Genomic DNA, 16,036 nt, shown 5'->3' with positions numbered 1-16,036 from the left:
GACATGTCCCTTCTACGCTTCCATAGATCTGCCAGTGTTGACATGAAACGCTCATCTAGCAAAGAACAGCAGTTAACTAGTAAATCAACTACCATTTCAATGTTAGAATCTTACATATATATGTTGATTAAATATTTCGAACAGGTGGATCAGAAATAGGGTAAGGGGTATATTTAGGGTAAGAATATAAAGTGTTAATGCTTAAAGGGTTCGGGGTTGGGGCTAGTATTGAAACCAGCGACATCAGCAGAAAAACAAAAGCCTCCCTTTTCATGAGCCTTGTCTTGTCAGTCCTACTTTACGGATGCGAGACCTGGAAACTGACGAAAGGAACTTGACATCTTCCAGACCAAATGTCTAAGGAGGATTTACAAGATCAGATGGCAACAGCACGTCTCAAATAAGACAGTTCTGGAGATGGCAGGGGCAGAGAGGATCAGCGAGAAGGTGAGGAGACGGAGATATAAATGGATCGGCCATATGCTGAGGAAAGACAAAAACGACGACTGTGCTGTGGCCCTCAGATGGAAACCTGAAGGAAGAAGGAAAAGAGGCCGCCCGAAAACCACGTGGCGACGAATGGTGGAGGTGGAGCGAAACTGCGCAGGCTGGAACACATGGAACTCAGTACGCCACGCAGCTGCAAACCGAACCCAGTGGAGGAATGATGTCCGGGACTTGTGTGCCTCCTCGCACAGAGAGATTTAAGGTTTATAAGGCTAGTATTGAAGTAAAGTGTTAAAAGGGAGGGGAAATATTCTTACGTAGAGCCATATGAGTATTTATATTCCAACCAAATCCAGGTAACAATACTGGTCTCCTCCATCCGCTTAGTTCCAGATTCCTATAACAAAGCTTGAATCACTTACCAGTAACTTACAAAACTGCGACACATATCACAGTCGGCATCAAAGATTGGTGTATGTGAAGAAATGAACAGGAGTACTGTTGGAGAATAGTAGGGCTAAAAGATAATTGCAAGACGGGAGCTATGTCCTATTACTTGAACAACCTAACAGGGGAATAAAAAGAGGGAACTGCTATACCAACAAAAACTGAAATTATTTAATGAAAACCGTCTGAATAAAAAGAGTCAGATATAATGGTGGTAAGGATCCCTTATGCCTTTCCCCCGGCCACTTACCCTTAAGAATTAGAGTATTTTATATATATTTATCTTAATTTTGATCATATATAGGTTTCTAGGGGTTAGATTCAGATAAAGGAGATCAGCTCCAAACGAATGCCAGTTATGAATTGTTCATCTTCCTTGCAACTTTGCCTAGGTCGATATCGGTAGGCCTGCTTTACACACTAGAGCGTTGTACAAACAGACACTATTAGTAATATGATACACGCACATGTGTAGTTGGCGTGTTAAATGTTGTTGTGGTGGCGGAAAGCCAGCGTAAGGGGACTGGTAAATAGAGGTTATCCGTTAGGTAAGAATATTCAGTCACGTTTAGTATTTTTTTCTTAAAATGCTTACACGAAACCAATTGCGCTACATTCGTATGCAAAGGAACGTTAAATAAAGTACAAATGAAGTAATTTTAAAATGTAATTTTGCAGTTTCAGTACATACTGTAATAACTATTGTTAATGATTCGTGGCCTGATTGGTAAAGCTGAGGTAAGTCCTGATTCTTTCTTTGAAGAAACTATTCTTGGATCCAACTTTCTATGCTTTCACAGATACCCAATGAGACCAATAATAATATTGTCAGTATTTTGTTCAATAAATTTACTTTTATTATATCATTTCGCCCTCAAATATTCAAGAGAGAGAGGAATTCTTATTACTCTTCTTCGGCTTCATCGAATATTTTACTGCTGACTTCAAAGGACTCTGTAACCATTTTAGTTGAACACGTCTCAGTGACTGGCATAATTTGAAAGTCAGAACACCAGAAAACATTTACAAATATATGTAAAACGTTGCATTTTGAAAATTAGCCCAGTATTTTATCAAGTTGGCGAGTGTTGGCCTCGACCGGGTATTTATGAGTGGAGGGGATGGAGGGTGGGTGGATATAAGAAGCTAAGCAGGACTTTGATAACTGTGTTTTAAATTTAAGTTACTTAAATTAATTCATCATACAGTTTAAAAAAAAAACTAAAGAAAACACAGATAGTGGAACATGAGTAAATATTTTATTTGGTCGATGATACTAATTCACGATCAACTTTGTGAAAACAATTCCAAGTCAATCTCTTTTAAACTAGTGAACATTAACAACATTAAAAAGAATGCATGAGACGCCTGTCGATTACTTGTGTTTTGTGTTAATATTACAACGGCATCAATTAATTCAGGAGTCTGGGAGTAGTTTTTGTACTATAACGTAGAGTCGGATTGGCCTGCCGTTTTACCGGTTCGGAATCGGAGCACCGCTGGATAACGAGGGCCGCAAAATACCCCAAAATGCACTCCTGTTTCACGGTCCAATGTAGCCTATTTGGTTACTGAGCCGGTTGCATTATATATCTCAGTCCCTCCATTTCTTAATGTTACGTGATATAGTTAACCTTTGGTCACGTGAATTCACTATTCATATTCCAGTTATGTAATAATAACGCTTCAATTTTCCGAATCTAGCTCCAACCGTTACAATGAACGTAGTATAGTTGTAAGTCTTAAATTAGAAATTTCAATGAAATGTTCGTATTCTTGGTTTAAAATGGACGAATCTTCATTTCGGAAAATTTGATGTTGTAATAACTGCCAGGTAAATAATACCATTCGACGCTGTAATCACTACCTTGATCAGCATGGTAGTTTGAATTGAGATCGGAATAATCGCAATTATTGTACCACCAGGCACCATGATGAGTAACGGCACAGTTATTACTATAAGCATCGTTGTCACTATCTTTGGTAGTGAACTGGTAGTTGAGATGGTAACGAAGAGCATAACCATCAGGGTTGCTGCGAGAGTCTGTAAAGGAAAACAAATAACAGGAGTTAGTCATTTGGCTAAACTAAATAAACGTCGATAGTACATAAAGAGAACTGCAGCATTAACGAAAGATGTTGAACTAACGAATATGATTTCTTATCCATTCAATGTAGATAAACGTGGTTACTCTTATATGTCATTTATATTGTTTGTCTGTATTTCAGATTTTGGTTTTGTCAGATTCTGAATTTCGCTTTGTGCGCTAAGCTCTCAAATGTAGTGAACTCTGCAAAGAACGTTATAACACATATTCCTGTATAACTTGTCATTGTTCCCCCTTTAATATAAAGATGAATGTTTTTCTTATTTTGTGAATGGTTAGATTCGGCGTCTCATTTCATTAACATCTTTTCAACTTGTATAGTTAAGTTTATTTAAATAGAGTTGATTAACCACTGTGCATTGTTTTCAAGTGTTGTCTTTTTGTTTTGTTTTTTTGCTGTGTAATTCTTCCCATTTCCTGAATGAATTGTTTATATCAAGTAAATCAACAAAGAGAAACTATGAGCAAACTGAAAATAGCAAATATAGCCAGTGATCGCAAGAAGATAAACTCAATGGTTGGAATTTCGTTCTGGCAAAACTTTTCGTTTAATTGATTTTCAAACTTGATGTACAGTTTCATCAAGACAAAAACAATGAAATATATGTTACAACCAGGATGAATGCAATGTCTTTACGGAATCACATCATTAATTTCAAACTTTAGTAGTTTTAGTATGCTTAAGTCATTTATTGCGCGTCTCCTCTTCACAAAGTCATGTGTTTCAGTTTCGCTCATATAACAATATTTTGCAACTGCTAAATGAATTGATAAAAAAGGTAGTAGGAAATAGAGAATATAAAGTTAGAATGTTTTAGCAAGTGGTACAGATGCGTGTGTATTTGTTTGTGTGTTTGTGGACAGAAATGGTTCTTGTGAGATCTGGCAGTAAAGTGGGCGAGGTTTGAGAATACTAATATTCCTGCATGGTTTTTATCAGACGAATTTTTAAATGATTTGTTTATGCTCAAAAATCTATCAATCATTATGTATACATTTTATAAACGTAAACGGAGACTGAAGTACTATATGATCATAGTAACACAGTGTTAATTAATTCAGAAAAAGAAAAATGCTCTGAAAAATGTTGCATTTAAATGAAGCGAGATATTCATTGTTGAAAAATATTTCATTCTCTTCCATTTTTACGATATCTCTCATTCAACTTATTTATGGCAGAAAATAACACATCATGTATTAGATCATATGGCAAAACAAATGTAAATGTCAATAAAGAGTAGTTCCCATAGCTGTAAAAATCCTGGAAGTGATGAGCAAAGCATATTTTGTATACATTTGATCTCACCGGAGTAGAGGAACGTAATGGAACTAACAGTGTCAAGAAACGGTAAATGCGTACTTTATCAACTACATATGTAATTATACAAGACACAGAGAGCAACGCATTTTGATTAGCTTACATTTAACGGCAGTCATGCAAACTGCACTTGACAATGATCGGTGAAGAGTGATCGAAGTTTCACGCTTTCAACCTTCCTTGATAATTTGTATCTCTTAATGTTCAGAGAATTGGAAGTGTGATTTAAAATATTCCCAATTCAAAGACTTTATGAAGGCTAATCCATGTATTGTACAAAACAAATAAAGACATTGCAACAAACCAGCTGTTCCACTGTAAGTTCCAAGTTGTGATAATCGATATTTATCGCTTTCGTCATTGATCCGGAAGTTGTCAAACTTGGCGTAGTATGGAGCGCCGTTTACATTCACCAGATCAATCCTGATTTGATATCTCTTTTGGTTGGTTAAGCTAGAAAGCTTATCATTTCCAAGCCAAAACTCGTGGCTTAAATCTCCAAAACCTTCTTTATAACTGCTCCATCCGAGGTAGAATTCCTCAGTGCCATTCACACGACGTTGGAACACCTGAGTTGCGAGGAAGTGAGTAAATAGATATAAGATTAAACAAGATGAAGAAAGTAATTAAAATATTCCCGTAAGTTCAATCAACCCAAATGCGCTTGATTTAAACGTGTTTGAATTAATTCAAAAATTAAATATCTGGCAATCATAGGAAGACAGACACCAACACACCAAATCATAAATTCTTACATTGACTGACAAACAGCAAACTTTAATATTTATTTAGCATTGAGATCAGGTTTATATTTGGTTTGTAAAAAAAATGTTATTTTGTTTTTAGGAAGGGTTAACACATGCCTTTCTCGTTCGATTTGTCTGACAATCAACGCGAAGGAGGAGACTGACGACTTATTGCAATGCAGTGCTGTGTTGATCAATTTTATGTACTGCAGTACAGTGTATTTACAGTCAGTGGACCTATTTGCGGTGTATGGTATACTCTAGTGAATGAATATTGTAATAAAGATTAGTGAAATGCAACTAGTTGTGGCGCGAACCAGCACATGTAGGGCTGAAATGTAGAGCTGGAAACTACCTGAGATCACAATTACTTACCGTCCATCCTCCTCCGTCAGTCATGTTGCAGTAAACCTCAAAAGCCTCGCTAGTCCAACCGGTTGGTTTGATTCTGTATATACCGCTGTCCCTGGATCCATCATCGTAGATTTCCTGACAATCTTTAGGTGGTCTCGTGCATGTCTCACCATCTCCTCTGTAGCCACCAGTACAATAGCATTGTCTTATGTTGTCTCTGACGTCACAAACTGCGTTAGGACTGCATGCATATGCTTCATCCCACGTGATCTGTCCGTTGGTACAAACACCTTTTCTAGTACATCCAGGGTTCACGTATGAGCCACCTTCCTGTAAACAATTATTTTTTACGTTTATTTGTACAGTTTACATTAACACTTATGATGTGTTTATTATTATCCATGGTATATAATGTTCTGTGTTATAATTTCATGGTAAGCACTCAATTCTCTACGCGGAGTAAACTAGAATTTGACAGTTAATCCTATAACGGTATAGTTAAATGAACTCCAAATTAATGTATATATTGGAGTATAATTGTACTTACGAACATTTAAAATATTGCAACAATCACATACTTTAGGTAGTATCAACAGTGATTTGTAGTACGAAAGACCTTGGCTTATACTGTTATTCGTAGAATAGTTATTGGAAAACTGACACAGTGGACAGTCTTTGACAGATGTGAATACCCAAATGTTAGACAATTGAAATGGTTGATATTATTCGTTATTTTTAAATGAAAAACAACTGACTGGAATAACTGTTTGTGTCTCTGATTCGTAACATCCACACTGTTCTTGAGGTACACAGTCTGATCCTTTCATGAAGTATCCATCGGAACAAACACAGGCTTCGGCTTCATTACAGACCCCATCCTGACACATTTCTGGAGCACCACAAGTCCGCTGACAGGAGTTACTGCAGTTTCTATAGACCATGTTGTAGGGGCAAAAGGTTATAACGTCTGCAGGAATAAACATGTCGGTAGGTTTAAAAATAACATCAATTGAAACAAATTAATGATGTGGTCAACTTTGTACCCAACATTCTATTACACCTACATTAAAAAAGTATCGTTACGCACCTCTTAAAGAAAAGAGAAGAGTTTGTCGGACGGAATAAAATTCTCTAGATTGATGTTTATATCATATGTCTGTTCGCAAAGAAGTTCTTAATCAATTAGAATATGTTTTTTTTACGACACTGAATTATCTTAGTTGTAACTCAAACAAATGAAATTTTTGAATCAAATTTCTTTCTCTATTGAATAGTAGTGATATTCTTTATTTTCAAGATGAATGCAAATAATGGGGATAAATGAATTATAAATTGTCATCAAATACGCAATTTGATATATGTGGTGAACTAGAGGGCATTTGAAAAGAGAGGGATAAGAAGAACTCACGTTAATGATTGATTAACAAGGAAGAAATAATGAAGAACTTACCAGTGATTTATAATGAAATATACCAAATGATATAAACCAACTATATATGAGAGAAATAAAAGTATATTTGAGTGGATATTAAGAACGAGAGAAGCTCGTGTAAAACTTAGACAATAAGAAGTATTAATATTACTTTTTTGACTTAAAAAAAGAAAAAAGTAAAAAAAGAGTATTAATATTACATCACCTACCTGTTATTCCAGAGTACTGTCCGAGGCTGACAAATTTGTAGTTGCTGAACTCATCACTAATGCGGAAGTTATCGTAAGAAACCTGGATTAATGAACCATTTGATGACGTCATCTCAATCACCAATTGATACTTCTTCTGACTGGTCAAGTAAGAAAGCTTCTCATTGCCGAGCCAGAATTCCTGAGATAAAAAGCCGAAGCCAGACTTGTAGCTGTCCCAGTCACGGCTGAAGTCGATGGAACCGTCAATGCGACGTTGTATTACCTATTACGGATCAACCGTTTTAGAAAGTGACTTCTACTAGCATTGTCATAAATGTGAAATATGTTTTGAGAAGAAATAGTCTAATGCTTAATATCAGGATAGGCACATTGCGCATTATGTGTGGCAATACACATCTGTATATCGTCGTATTACCCGAAGGATTCACCCGGGAAAAGGGGGGTAGGGGATATAATAGGGGAAAGCGTGAGAGTAGGGGATGGAGGTACATACGCGACCCGTCCGGGATGCAAAGTTGTCCTTCTAAAGGAGCGCAAATAAAAGGAAATGGAAATAATTTATATATGTATAACGATTGTCATCAATTTAATCCTGATGAATTAATTACATGAACAAATTTAAAGAGTGTTTATGAAATATTAAAGATGAATTTGTGATTGAAACATCTACCGACATCCACATTCACCAAAAAGAAATATGAAAATAAAAACCTACCGTCCATCCACCGGAACTGTCTGTGTCATCACAGTAAACCTCAAAAGGCTCTAGATACCCATCTGGTTTTATCATGAAGACACCAGTAGAGTTATGAGATGAACATTGCTCCTGGACTTCTCTGCAATCTCTCGGGTAATTCGATTGTTGGTAGAAGAAAAACGACGAACCTAGTATGTCCAAGAAAGTAAATGCATTTAACCTTTTGTGATTTAAGCAACTTGCATGTGCACATAACTCGTACTTCAACTACATCAGCTAGTTTGTTTATACGAATGTGTAGATTCTCCACAATATTACAATTTGGCCTTTTTGTTCTAATGTAGGATTTTTTCTGGCTTGTAACTCATGCAGTCATCTTAGGGTTAAGAAAACACAAATTTATGAAACTGGAGGTTTAAGAAAACTACATTTGGAACCACGAAAGTTACTAACCTAATCCATTTTCTCCGGTAACATCATTAGTTGCCTGTAGAGCATTCTGTCAAATTAAAAAGAAAAGAAGAAAGGATTAGACTGTCACCGGAGATTATGTCTAACTAGAAAACGGCTACTTGTGATAACATCGTAATAATGTCTTTTCAGTCATAAACGTGAAATTTAATACAAACGGATGGAATCACAGTGCTCCTTACTTTAAAACGTTGTTTGAACTACAGAGAGGTGGGTAAGAGTTGTGATAGGGAGTAAAGTGATGACCAACCACCGTCACCATCTAGTCACGTCATGTGGCTACATATGTTACCTGTCGCCCAAGTTTTAAGGAGTTAAGTAGGGTAGGGAAACGAACATAATGAAGATTATTATGGACGTTGCTAGTGCAGACTACACTTACCTATCCAATGCTAGATTTGCGGTACACAAACTTCTACCAGCTATGAACTCAATTTGGGTATGATATAGCGACAAAGTGCCATATATCATTTACAATCAGATCATTGGAACTTGTTCAATTGGCGGAAAGCAATAGTTAAATTTCTGAAAATAGCAACTGAAACACGCCATTGAAGATCATTAGAATTACGTTAAATATGTTAGAAATTCAAATTATGGTCCTACTTACTAAGAAAAGTCAAAGATAGAGCTTGGGCATGAAAATCAAAATTCTTAACAGATCCACCCTCAACCCCCAATAATGTTTACGATAAAAATTTCAACAAGCGTTTTACTGTTATATTAAAAAGTAGTTATATCTCCACTCTGAGATATGTAGTTGCCTAAAAGCAAAAACGAGCTAAACACGTTTATTGAGTAGGCTGTTTCATCAATCAACTTCTGTGTTGACAATCTTAAAGAAAGCGTAAATTATTATAATACCATGAATATTCATATTCTAATCAACTGAAAGCTCTACATGACCCCAGGGTGGATAGAGGCAAAGCATTCGAGATGACAAACGTTTATCTAGCATTTAATGTACAAGTATTCAAACTTCCTTTAAAAATTCCAAAGCCGTTTCAAATTTCAGTTGACAATAAAACGTACAGCATATTGCGTTTGGAACAAAGAATTCTTCAAGAAGGGAACTTTGACCTACATTGTCCTCGATATTAGAGGTAATAAAAACAATCTGATTTGGGTTCCGCGTAATTTAATTTCAAGGATTATAAAAATAAGAAACCAAAAAGTCTTGATATTGAAATAACCTTTCCTGTTTGGCAACGATAACAACAACATAACTCACCAGGAATATCGATTTTGGGGATTCGAGATAAATTATGAAAATAGTTGCTTGCTACAGTGTAAATAAAGCTTTGGAAAGGTTTCATTGTATTTGCTTTGTTTACAAGAATTATTGTTATTGTTTTCCTTGGCTGGATATGTTACATTTGGGTTTTGGAGCAAAACCAAAAATCTGAATGATGTTTAAACTTTAGAAAGAGCTTGACATGGCATACAATGGAGATACTAGTATACCAACAAATCTAAAATGATTTATAGATCCTGCCGTAGGGTTTAATTAAGGTTGAATTAATATTGTATCTTGTACCATCCTCTTTTAAATGAGATTCAGTGCAGTAACAAGATATATAAGATAAAGGACTGGGGGTGAGGATGAGGTTTGAGTACGCCTTATAACTGCCCCACCAAAATAAAAAACGTTTTCCTTGGCTGGATATGTTACATTTGGGTTTTGGAGCAAAACCAAAAATCTGAATGATGTTTAAACTTTAGAAAGAGCTTGACATGGCATACAATGGAGATACTAGTATACCAACAAATCTAAAATGATTTATAGATCCTGCCGTAGGGTTTAATTAAGGTTGAATTAATATTGTATCTTGTACCATCCTCTTTTAAATGAGATTCAGTGCAGTAACAAGATATATAAGATAAAGGACTGGGGGTGAGGATGAGGTTTGAGTACGCCTTATAACTGCCCCACCAAAATAAAAAACGTAACTTGACCGACAGTACTCGAAGTTTAGGGATAAGAGTGCAGTTTTCAATTCTGGTGTCAATTGGTTGCAGTATTGCAAGGAAATAGAAACACAATACTCATACGGTACTTTTGAAACTTAATTTCAAAATAGGGCCAAGTTTTGTTGTTCACACGAAGCATATGAATCCCCTTAATATATGTTCATTTCTTCATCGCTATAGGGGAAATTTGCAAATAAAGACCTTACATCTGCAGCTCAGCAAACATTACAAGTGTTGAATATTTCAAGAGAGGAAAACAAAGCATAATTTTAATAGAAAAGAATTAAAAAATACTTATATGCACGGTTACATTAAATACCACCTGTGTTAAACACAGGTGTTATTTTATTTTATAGAGTAATGAAATGCGCAAACTGAGATATTTATCTTCACAAGGTATATATATTAAGATTAAAGAGATATCAAGCTAGGGTTTGACGAATATTTTTTAGTATTGGCAGAAAGTGGCAAAACATCTGCCATGCGAGTATCACTTCTCTGATTGTACAGACATAATTTATTATTATATTACGGAGTTGTTAAATTGAGTAAAGTAATTAAATAAAAGAAGCGTATCGACACGGTTGCATCAACAGTTAGCTAAGTTCATAGATGAGATGTGAAACGTTACTTTTTGAATAATTTATAGTTTGAAATGTTTAAATAACGTTAATTATAGAAGTTACAAGGTGATGGTTGATCATGTCAGTGTCTCGATACAGAGAAAACCTTTTGATCCCAGAGGAAATATCTGTTTGCACACAACTTTATTGATGCTGTGCTGGTTTCAATGTTAAGTGGGACTAAAATTTGTCCAGAATTGATCTTTCAGAAATGGCGTGATACAAAGTCCCGCTCAGTTACAGTTTGCTTGATTTGATCTCAAATTGCTCTAAATATATTGTCAAAATTGTTGCAGAAGCGAAGAATTGTGAAGCCCTTCATTTTAGAAGAGCCGTGTGCCAAAATACGACTCCAAGGACTTGAAAGATAATATCATTTTCTCAAATTCATTTTACGCAAATAAAGAGGTAAACAAATTAAAAAGATTTAAATGTGCTTTCATGTTAACTACAATGAGATCGTCTAAGCTTTGATAGTTTGAAAGCTGTTTAGCCGTTTTCTTTTTACCTACAAATGACATATCTTTAAGTTTAGATTGTGGTTCACGTTATTTTATAGCAATTGACAAGATCAAGTCACCCGAGAAGTGAATTGAATAAACGAAAGACTACCGAAAGACGAAGCATAACTTTAAATGTCAATTGAAAAGTACTGATCCGCTCAAATTCAATATCTTAAAGATTTCCAATGCCCCCAAAATTGAGTATATGGTTCTACTTCTACATTGAGATAACCGAATGAGACAGAGTATGTAAATTGATAAAGAGCGACGGCATAAGAGATGAAAGTCTTGTTTTTAAAGCATATGGTTTAGTTTTATTTACTACAAAGTATTATTCACTGTTTGTCTGTTTCTTTTTTAATAAATTAACGTCTACGTTAAAAATGCCTATTAAAGATAAACAGTTGCAGATTTTATGCCATTCTTTGAATCTGAAGCAAAATTTTGGCAAAGAAATTATGGGACTAAAGTATGTAAATGATAATGTTTTGCAAGGTTATCGATTGTTAATATATCACATTTGTTAAATAGCATTAGTGTAAGTTGCTTCTGAAACGCGAATGGTCACAAAAGAATTCTTTGACACAAATATAGTATAGTGCAAGAATTATACAGTATATATATATAGTTAATTATATTTAATTATATTTATACATTTATTATTCAAGATAAAAGTTTGTATTATTATCACAGAAACTAAAAGAAAAAAATCAGTTGTGATAAGCATTACTCTATAAAATTGTTACGATATGATATTACAATGATCTAAATTAACGAGTAAGGGTGCGTGTTAAACTTTACAACGCTAGTGATATTTTAATCATTCGAAATAGAGAATGAAAGTGACTATAATTGGAGTGAAGACTGCTCAAGATTAAGAAAAATCATACTTGCAAGAGCAAATGACCGTAACAAAAATACATATGTAATACATATCTAATAAATTAATCACGATATTTCTAATTTTAGTTCTATATCATGTAAGATGACCTTAACTTTTTCCAATATCTTAATATTTAAATCTTTCGTTTAGATTTTCTTTTTACTTTCAGACTCTTACAAAGTCCGAACAGGTTTAGCTGATTTAAAAGTATACAACTAAAAGAATGGTGATGATGCAATTTTTTACACATTTACTTCTTGCGTGTAAATTGGTATTGATTATTCATACAATATTTAACGACTTATCCAAATACACTTGACCTTTATTTAACATATTCATTTCATCCCTCCTTTCTAAAACTAGAGTTAATAGATGGGCGTTACATATGAGCTTTCGTGAGACCAAATTTGAAAATTAAATATGTAAGAAAAGGTTTTTCGAAGTTTTGACACACTTACAATTAATAATATAATCAGTATTTGTTGCTGAAACTTTACTTTCTGTTCATTTCTCAAATGCGACTTCTTTTAAATATAAATATTACAATTTCTGAGTATCAATATATTCATAAATATAGATGGTTAATCTCAAGTTTATATCATATTTTAATCATACTATGTTTAAGATATATCGTTTAAGCTTTCAGAAATCTTATTTTGAAGAAATAGAAGGTTATATATTGGTATGTTACTGGGAATAAGTTTCAAACAGATTTCCTGAAGAGAAAATATGCAGTTTAACAAGTAACTGTTAAGTTTACCTCAAGTATGAACACATTAAGATTGTTTGTGATAGTTTGTTAACTTATGACAGTTTTACCACGCATCCCGTGTATTATTCAAAATACAGAGATTTCAACTGATCAAAATAGAGCAATTATCAAGACGCTTTTATCAAGTGAACGTTACATAGCAGTGGTTACCGACTTTCAACAGTTTTTTCACAAATTCATCGCCCAGTTACAGTTTTGCGTGCCTTCCTTAATAACATATAAAGTGGGGGAAAAATATAATTTTTGTTGAACTGGATTGTTATTATATGTGTGAAACATTTTTCCAAAAGACTCTTCAACAGTTATCGTATTTTACTTGACTTTTTTATGTTTAAAGAGTTTTTACATAGTAAGAAGACCATATATTTCCGAAGAGTTTCTCTAATTTAAATTTACTTGTTTTCCTCCGTTTAAGATTTACACCATTGCAACTTTTTATATTTTATGTGTTTCCTTAATTAGTCGATTTTTTAGAAAGAATTGTGTTTCGCTAAGTATTACCATTACATAAAAATTCTTCTAAAAGATTCTTACAGTATTAACATCTAATTTATTAAAAGAAATAATTTTTAGCAGACTTTGGATAATGTTTGAGTTAGTAGATACAGGTTCATGCAGTAAATATCATATAATATTAATTTTAGGTGCTGCAGTGTTTTATCTAACTTTAAATTGACTTTTACCGAACATTTTGGAGATTTGTCTTTTAAATACATGGTATATTCGTCATATATTTCAGAGTTTAATAATTTTGTGTCAGAAATGAATCAAATGGGAATGATATTCACACGTAAATTATCGTAACAGTTAATGTAGGATATTATTTGATAATTAGAACGTACGAAACCTTTCAAGTTTTCTTTAGAAATATAACAAGATCAAGTTTCTGCTTGAATTAAGGAAAAAAAAGTTAGAAGAATATAAAGAATTTGTTAACTATCGCCGTTAGGGACAATAATACTTGAATGATTGAAGTTAAAAAATAGTTTAAATTATTCAGACAAAGTAGTCAAAGTATTATCTTTAAAAAATATCAAAGTTCTGAAACTTACCGCTCGATTTGAACGGAGACAGCCACTTGTCCAAATGAAAAGCAAGACTAGAGAAACTTGAATAAAACTGGAGATCATCGTGATGATGGAGTGAAAAACGTTAGTCAGTGATAACTTGCTTTCTTCAAAAGGCGAGCCAGATAATGAATTCATAAAGCAAATTTACAGTAGATGTATACTGAAATATTATCTCAAATATGTACAGTAAACATTACCGGCCATCTAACAGACAATTGGCATCAGTGTTAACCACCCTTCCTTCTCATATTACACATTATAATTTGCTGATGAAAGTTACTTACCGACTTCGGTAGAATTTCCAACACGGATGTTAAAATGGAGAATTCGTACGGTTTAAAAAGTATAAAAAACTTATATGCACTGAAGCTGGATCATATGATGATATCATGCTATGTTCCTTACAGGAAACTTCATATTGTATGTAAGGAAAAATACACTACAAACCATTTGGTAATTGATTACCTTGGGTCATCATGTGTACGCCTTTTCAATGGGTTTATAATTATTGAATGTGAAGATGGGACACATGTTTACACATAGCCTTGAGGGTAGACATAATGATTTAAAAGTCATAATTATACGACTTAGTAGTTGTAACCGGATAAGACAACTTATCGAAGATGGCGAATGTGAAATTCCAAATACAATTTTAATTCGCCACCAAGAATTAAACGGACTTTGTGAAATAAGAATTTGAAGTTTTCTAATATTATTTCATAACCTATGTTATGTGAATTTGTAATTTTATTTGTCTTTTTGTAGGTTTATTTTTTGTTAGTTACAATGCCGCATATGGTGCATATTTCACAGAGAACCTAATGTAAATGCTGACTAAAATAGGCATTAAATAGCTATACGTTATGTTCCAACATCTCGTGGATAAATACGTTTTTCTGCTTTAATAGGAGGCTTTTGACTAAATGACCCGATCATCTGGCTTTTGTAACTAGTAATCCGCAAGATTCGTTACCGGGAATAACGATGATGCTATTAATGGCCAACGTGTCAGTAATCCAGTAAGTGGTTAACTCTAGCTAAGAAAACCTTTTGGAAGGCTATAGAATCCGCATTTAATAAACGATATAGTGTGTGTAATGTAATGATGGGGTTATAGGGAATGCTACCTGTGCAACTGTTAATGGTTTGCCCGTCCGATATGACAATATATCAACAAAAACCAAAAAGAGCAACAATTCACTCCTTTCCTTGTGTAATTTTTAAAGATCTTTGCCATCTCATAGATTTTTTTGCCAATATTGACCATCGCCATGCTCACATTGACTGATAATAGACTGCAACAGCATAATTACGCTGATAAAAATCACATATCACCTCGCCTGACACGGATGTGCACGGAACCGTATAATGGACATCATGTAAATTGACGTTTTCATGAGATGCAACAACTCGTTTATATGACAAGAAGTTGAAAATTGACGTTCTGACGACATCATACCAACTCGTCAAAATTATAAAAATCTAAAATAATGTGTTTTGTTTGAGATTTATCAAAAAAAGTGATTAAACTGAAATAAACAATGAAATTTGACGTTTTGGTGATATACATCAATGCGTCAAAATGATAAAAGCCTGAAATTTACCGACTTGCACACTTCCAAATCTGGAGGGAAAAAATAACAAAAATCTGGTATAATGTCGTCAAAACGCCAATCTTTATATATTCTTTAGTATGAAGAGTTAATGCATATCGACAAAACGTCAATTTTCACATTTTTCCTATTTGATGAGTTGGAACGGTGCAGACAATACGTAGATTTTCGTCATTTTTACGAGTTAATGCATCACGCGAATTTTTTAGATTTTTGTAATTTTGATGAGTTAGTATTGGTAGACAAAATTTCAATTGAACAATCTAGTATACTAATATATCATATACCATTTCAATGTTACAATCTTACATATATGTTGAAAAGTTTTTCCGAACAACTGGATCAGCACAATTTATATACAGTGGGATG

The 16,036-nt window shown here is 34.0% G+C and overlaps 1 protein-coding gene across 4 annotated transcripts in view; it reads right to left on the bottom strand.

Moving 5' to 3' along the window:
- LOC139973452 (uncharacterized) overlaps window positions 1-16,036 on the bottom strand; it is a 64,822-nt gene that overhangs the window by 36,077 nt on the left and 12,709 nt on the right. The window contains exons 1-8 of one of the 4 annotated variants that reach the window (XM_071980139.1): window positions 14,037-14,194; window positions 8,215-8,260; window positions 7,780-7,949; window positions 7,062-7,326; window positions 6,176-6,387; window positions 5,442-5,750; window positions 4,625-4,889; window positions 2,132-2,938 (exon numbers count right to left, since the gene is read on the bottom strand). In XM_071980139.1, the coding sequence (XP_071836240.1) occupies window positions 2,676-2,938; window positions 4,625-4,889; window positions 5,442-5,750; window positions 6,176-6,387; window positions 7,062-7,326; window positions 7,780-7,949; window positions 8,215-8,260; window positions 14,037-14,189 (1,683 nt within the window). In that variant the 5' untranslated portion in view covers window positions 14,190-14,194 and the 3' untranslated portion in view covers window positions 2,132-2,675. Of the gene's footprint in view, window positions 1-2,131; window positions 2,939-4,624; window positions 4,890-5,441; window positions 5,751-6,175; window positions 6,388-7,061; window positions 7,327-7,779; window positions 7,950-8,214; window positions 8,261-14,036; window positions 14,195-16,036 lie in introns of those variants that run through there. The other 3 variants (XM_071980140.1, XM_071980142.1, XM_071980143.1) reach the window with 3 other exon arrangements.

Source organism: Apostichopus japonicus, chromosome 9, assembly GCF_037975245.1.
Source record: "Apostichopus japonicus isolate 1M-3 chromosome 9, ASM3797524v1, whole genome shotgun sequence".
NCBI lineage: Eukaryota > Metazoa > Echinodermata > Holothuroidea > Aspidochirotida > Stichopodidae > Apostichopus > Apostichopus japonicus.
The sequence above is the reverse complement of the archived record's forward strand: the minus strand, read 5'-3'. Positions and strand labels throughout refer to the sequence as shown.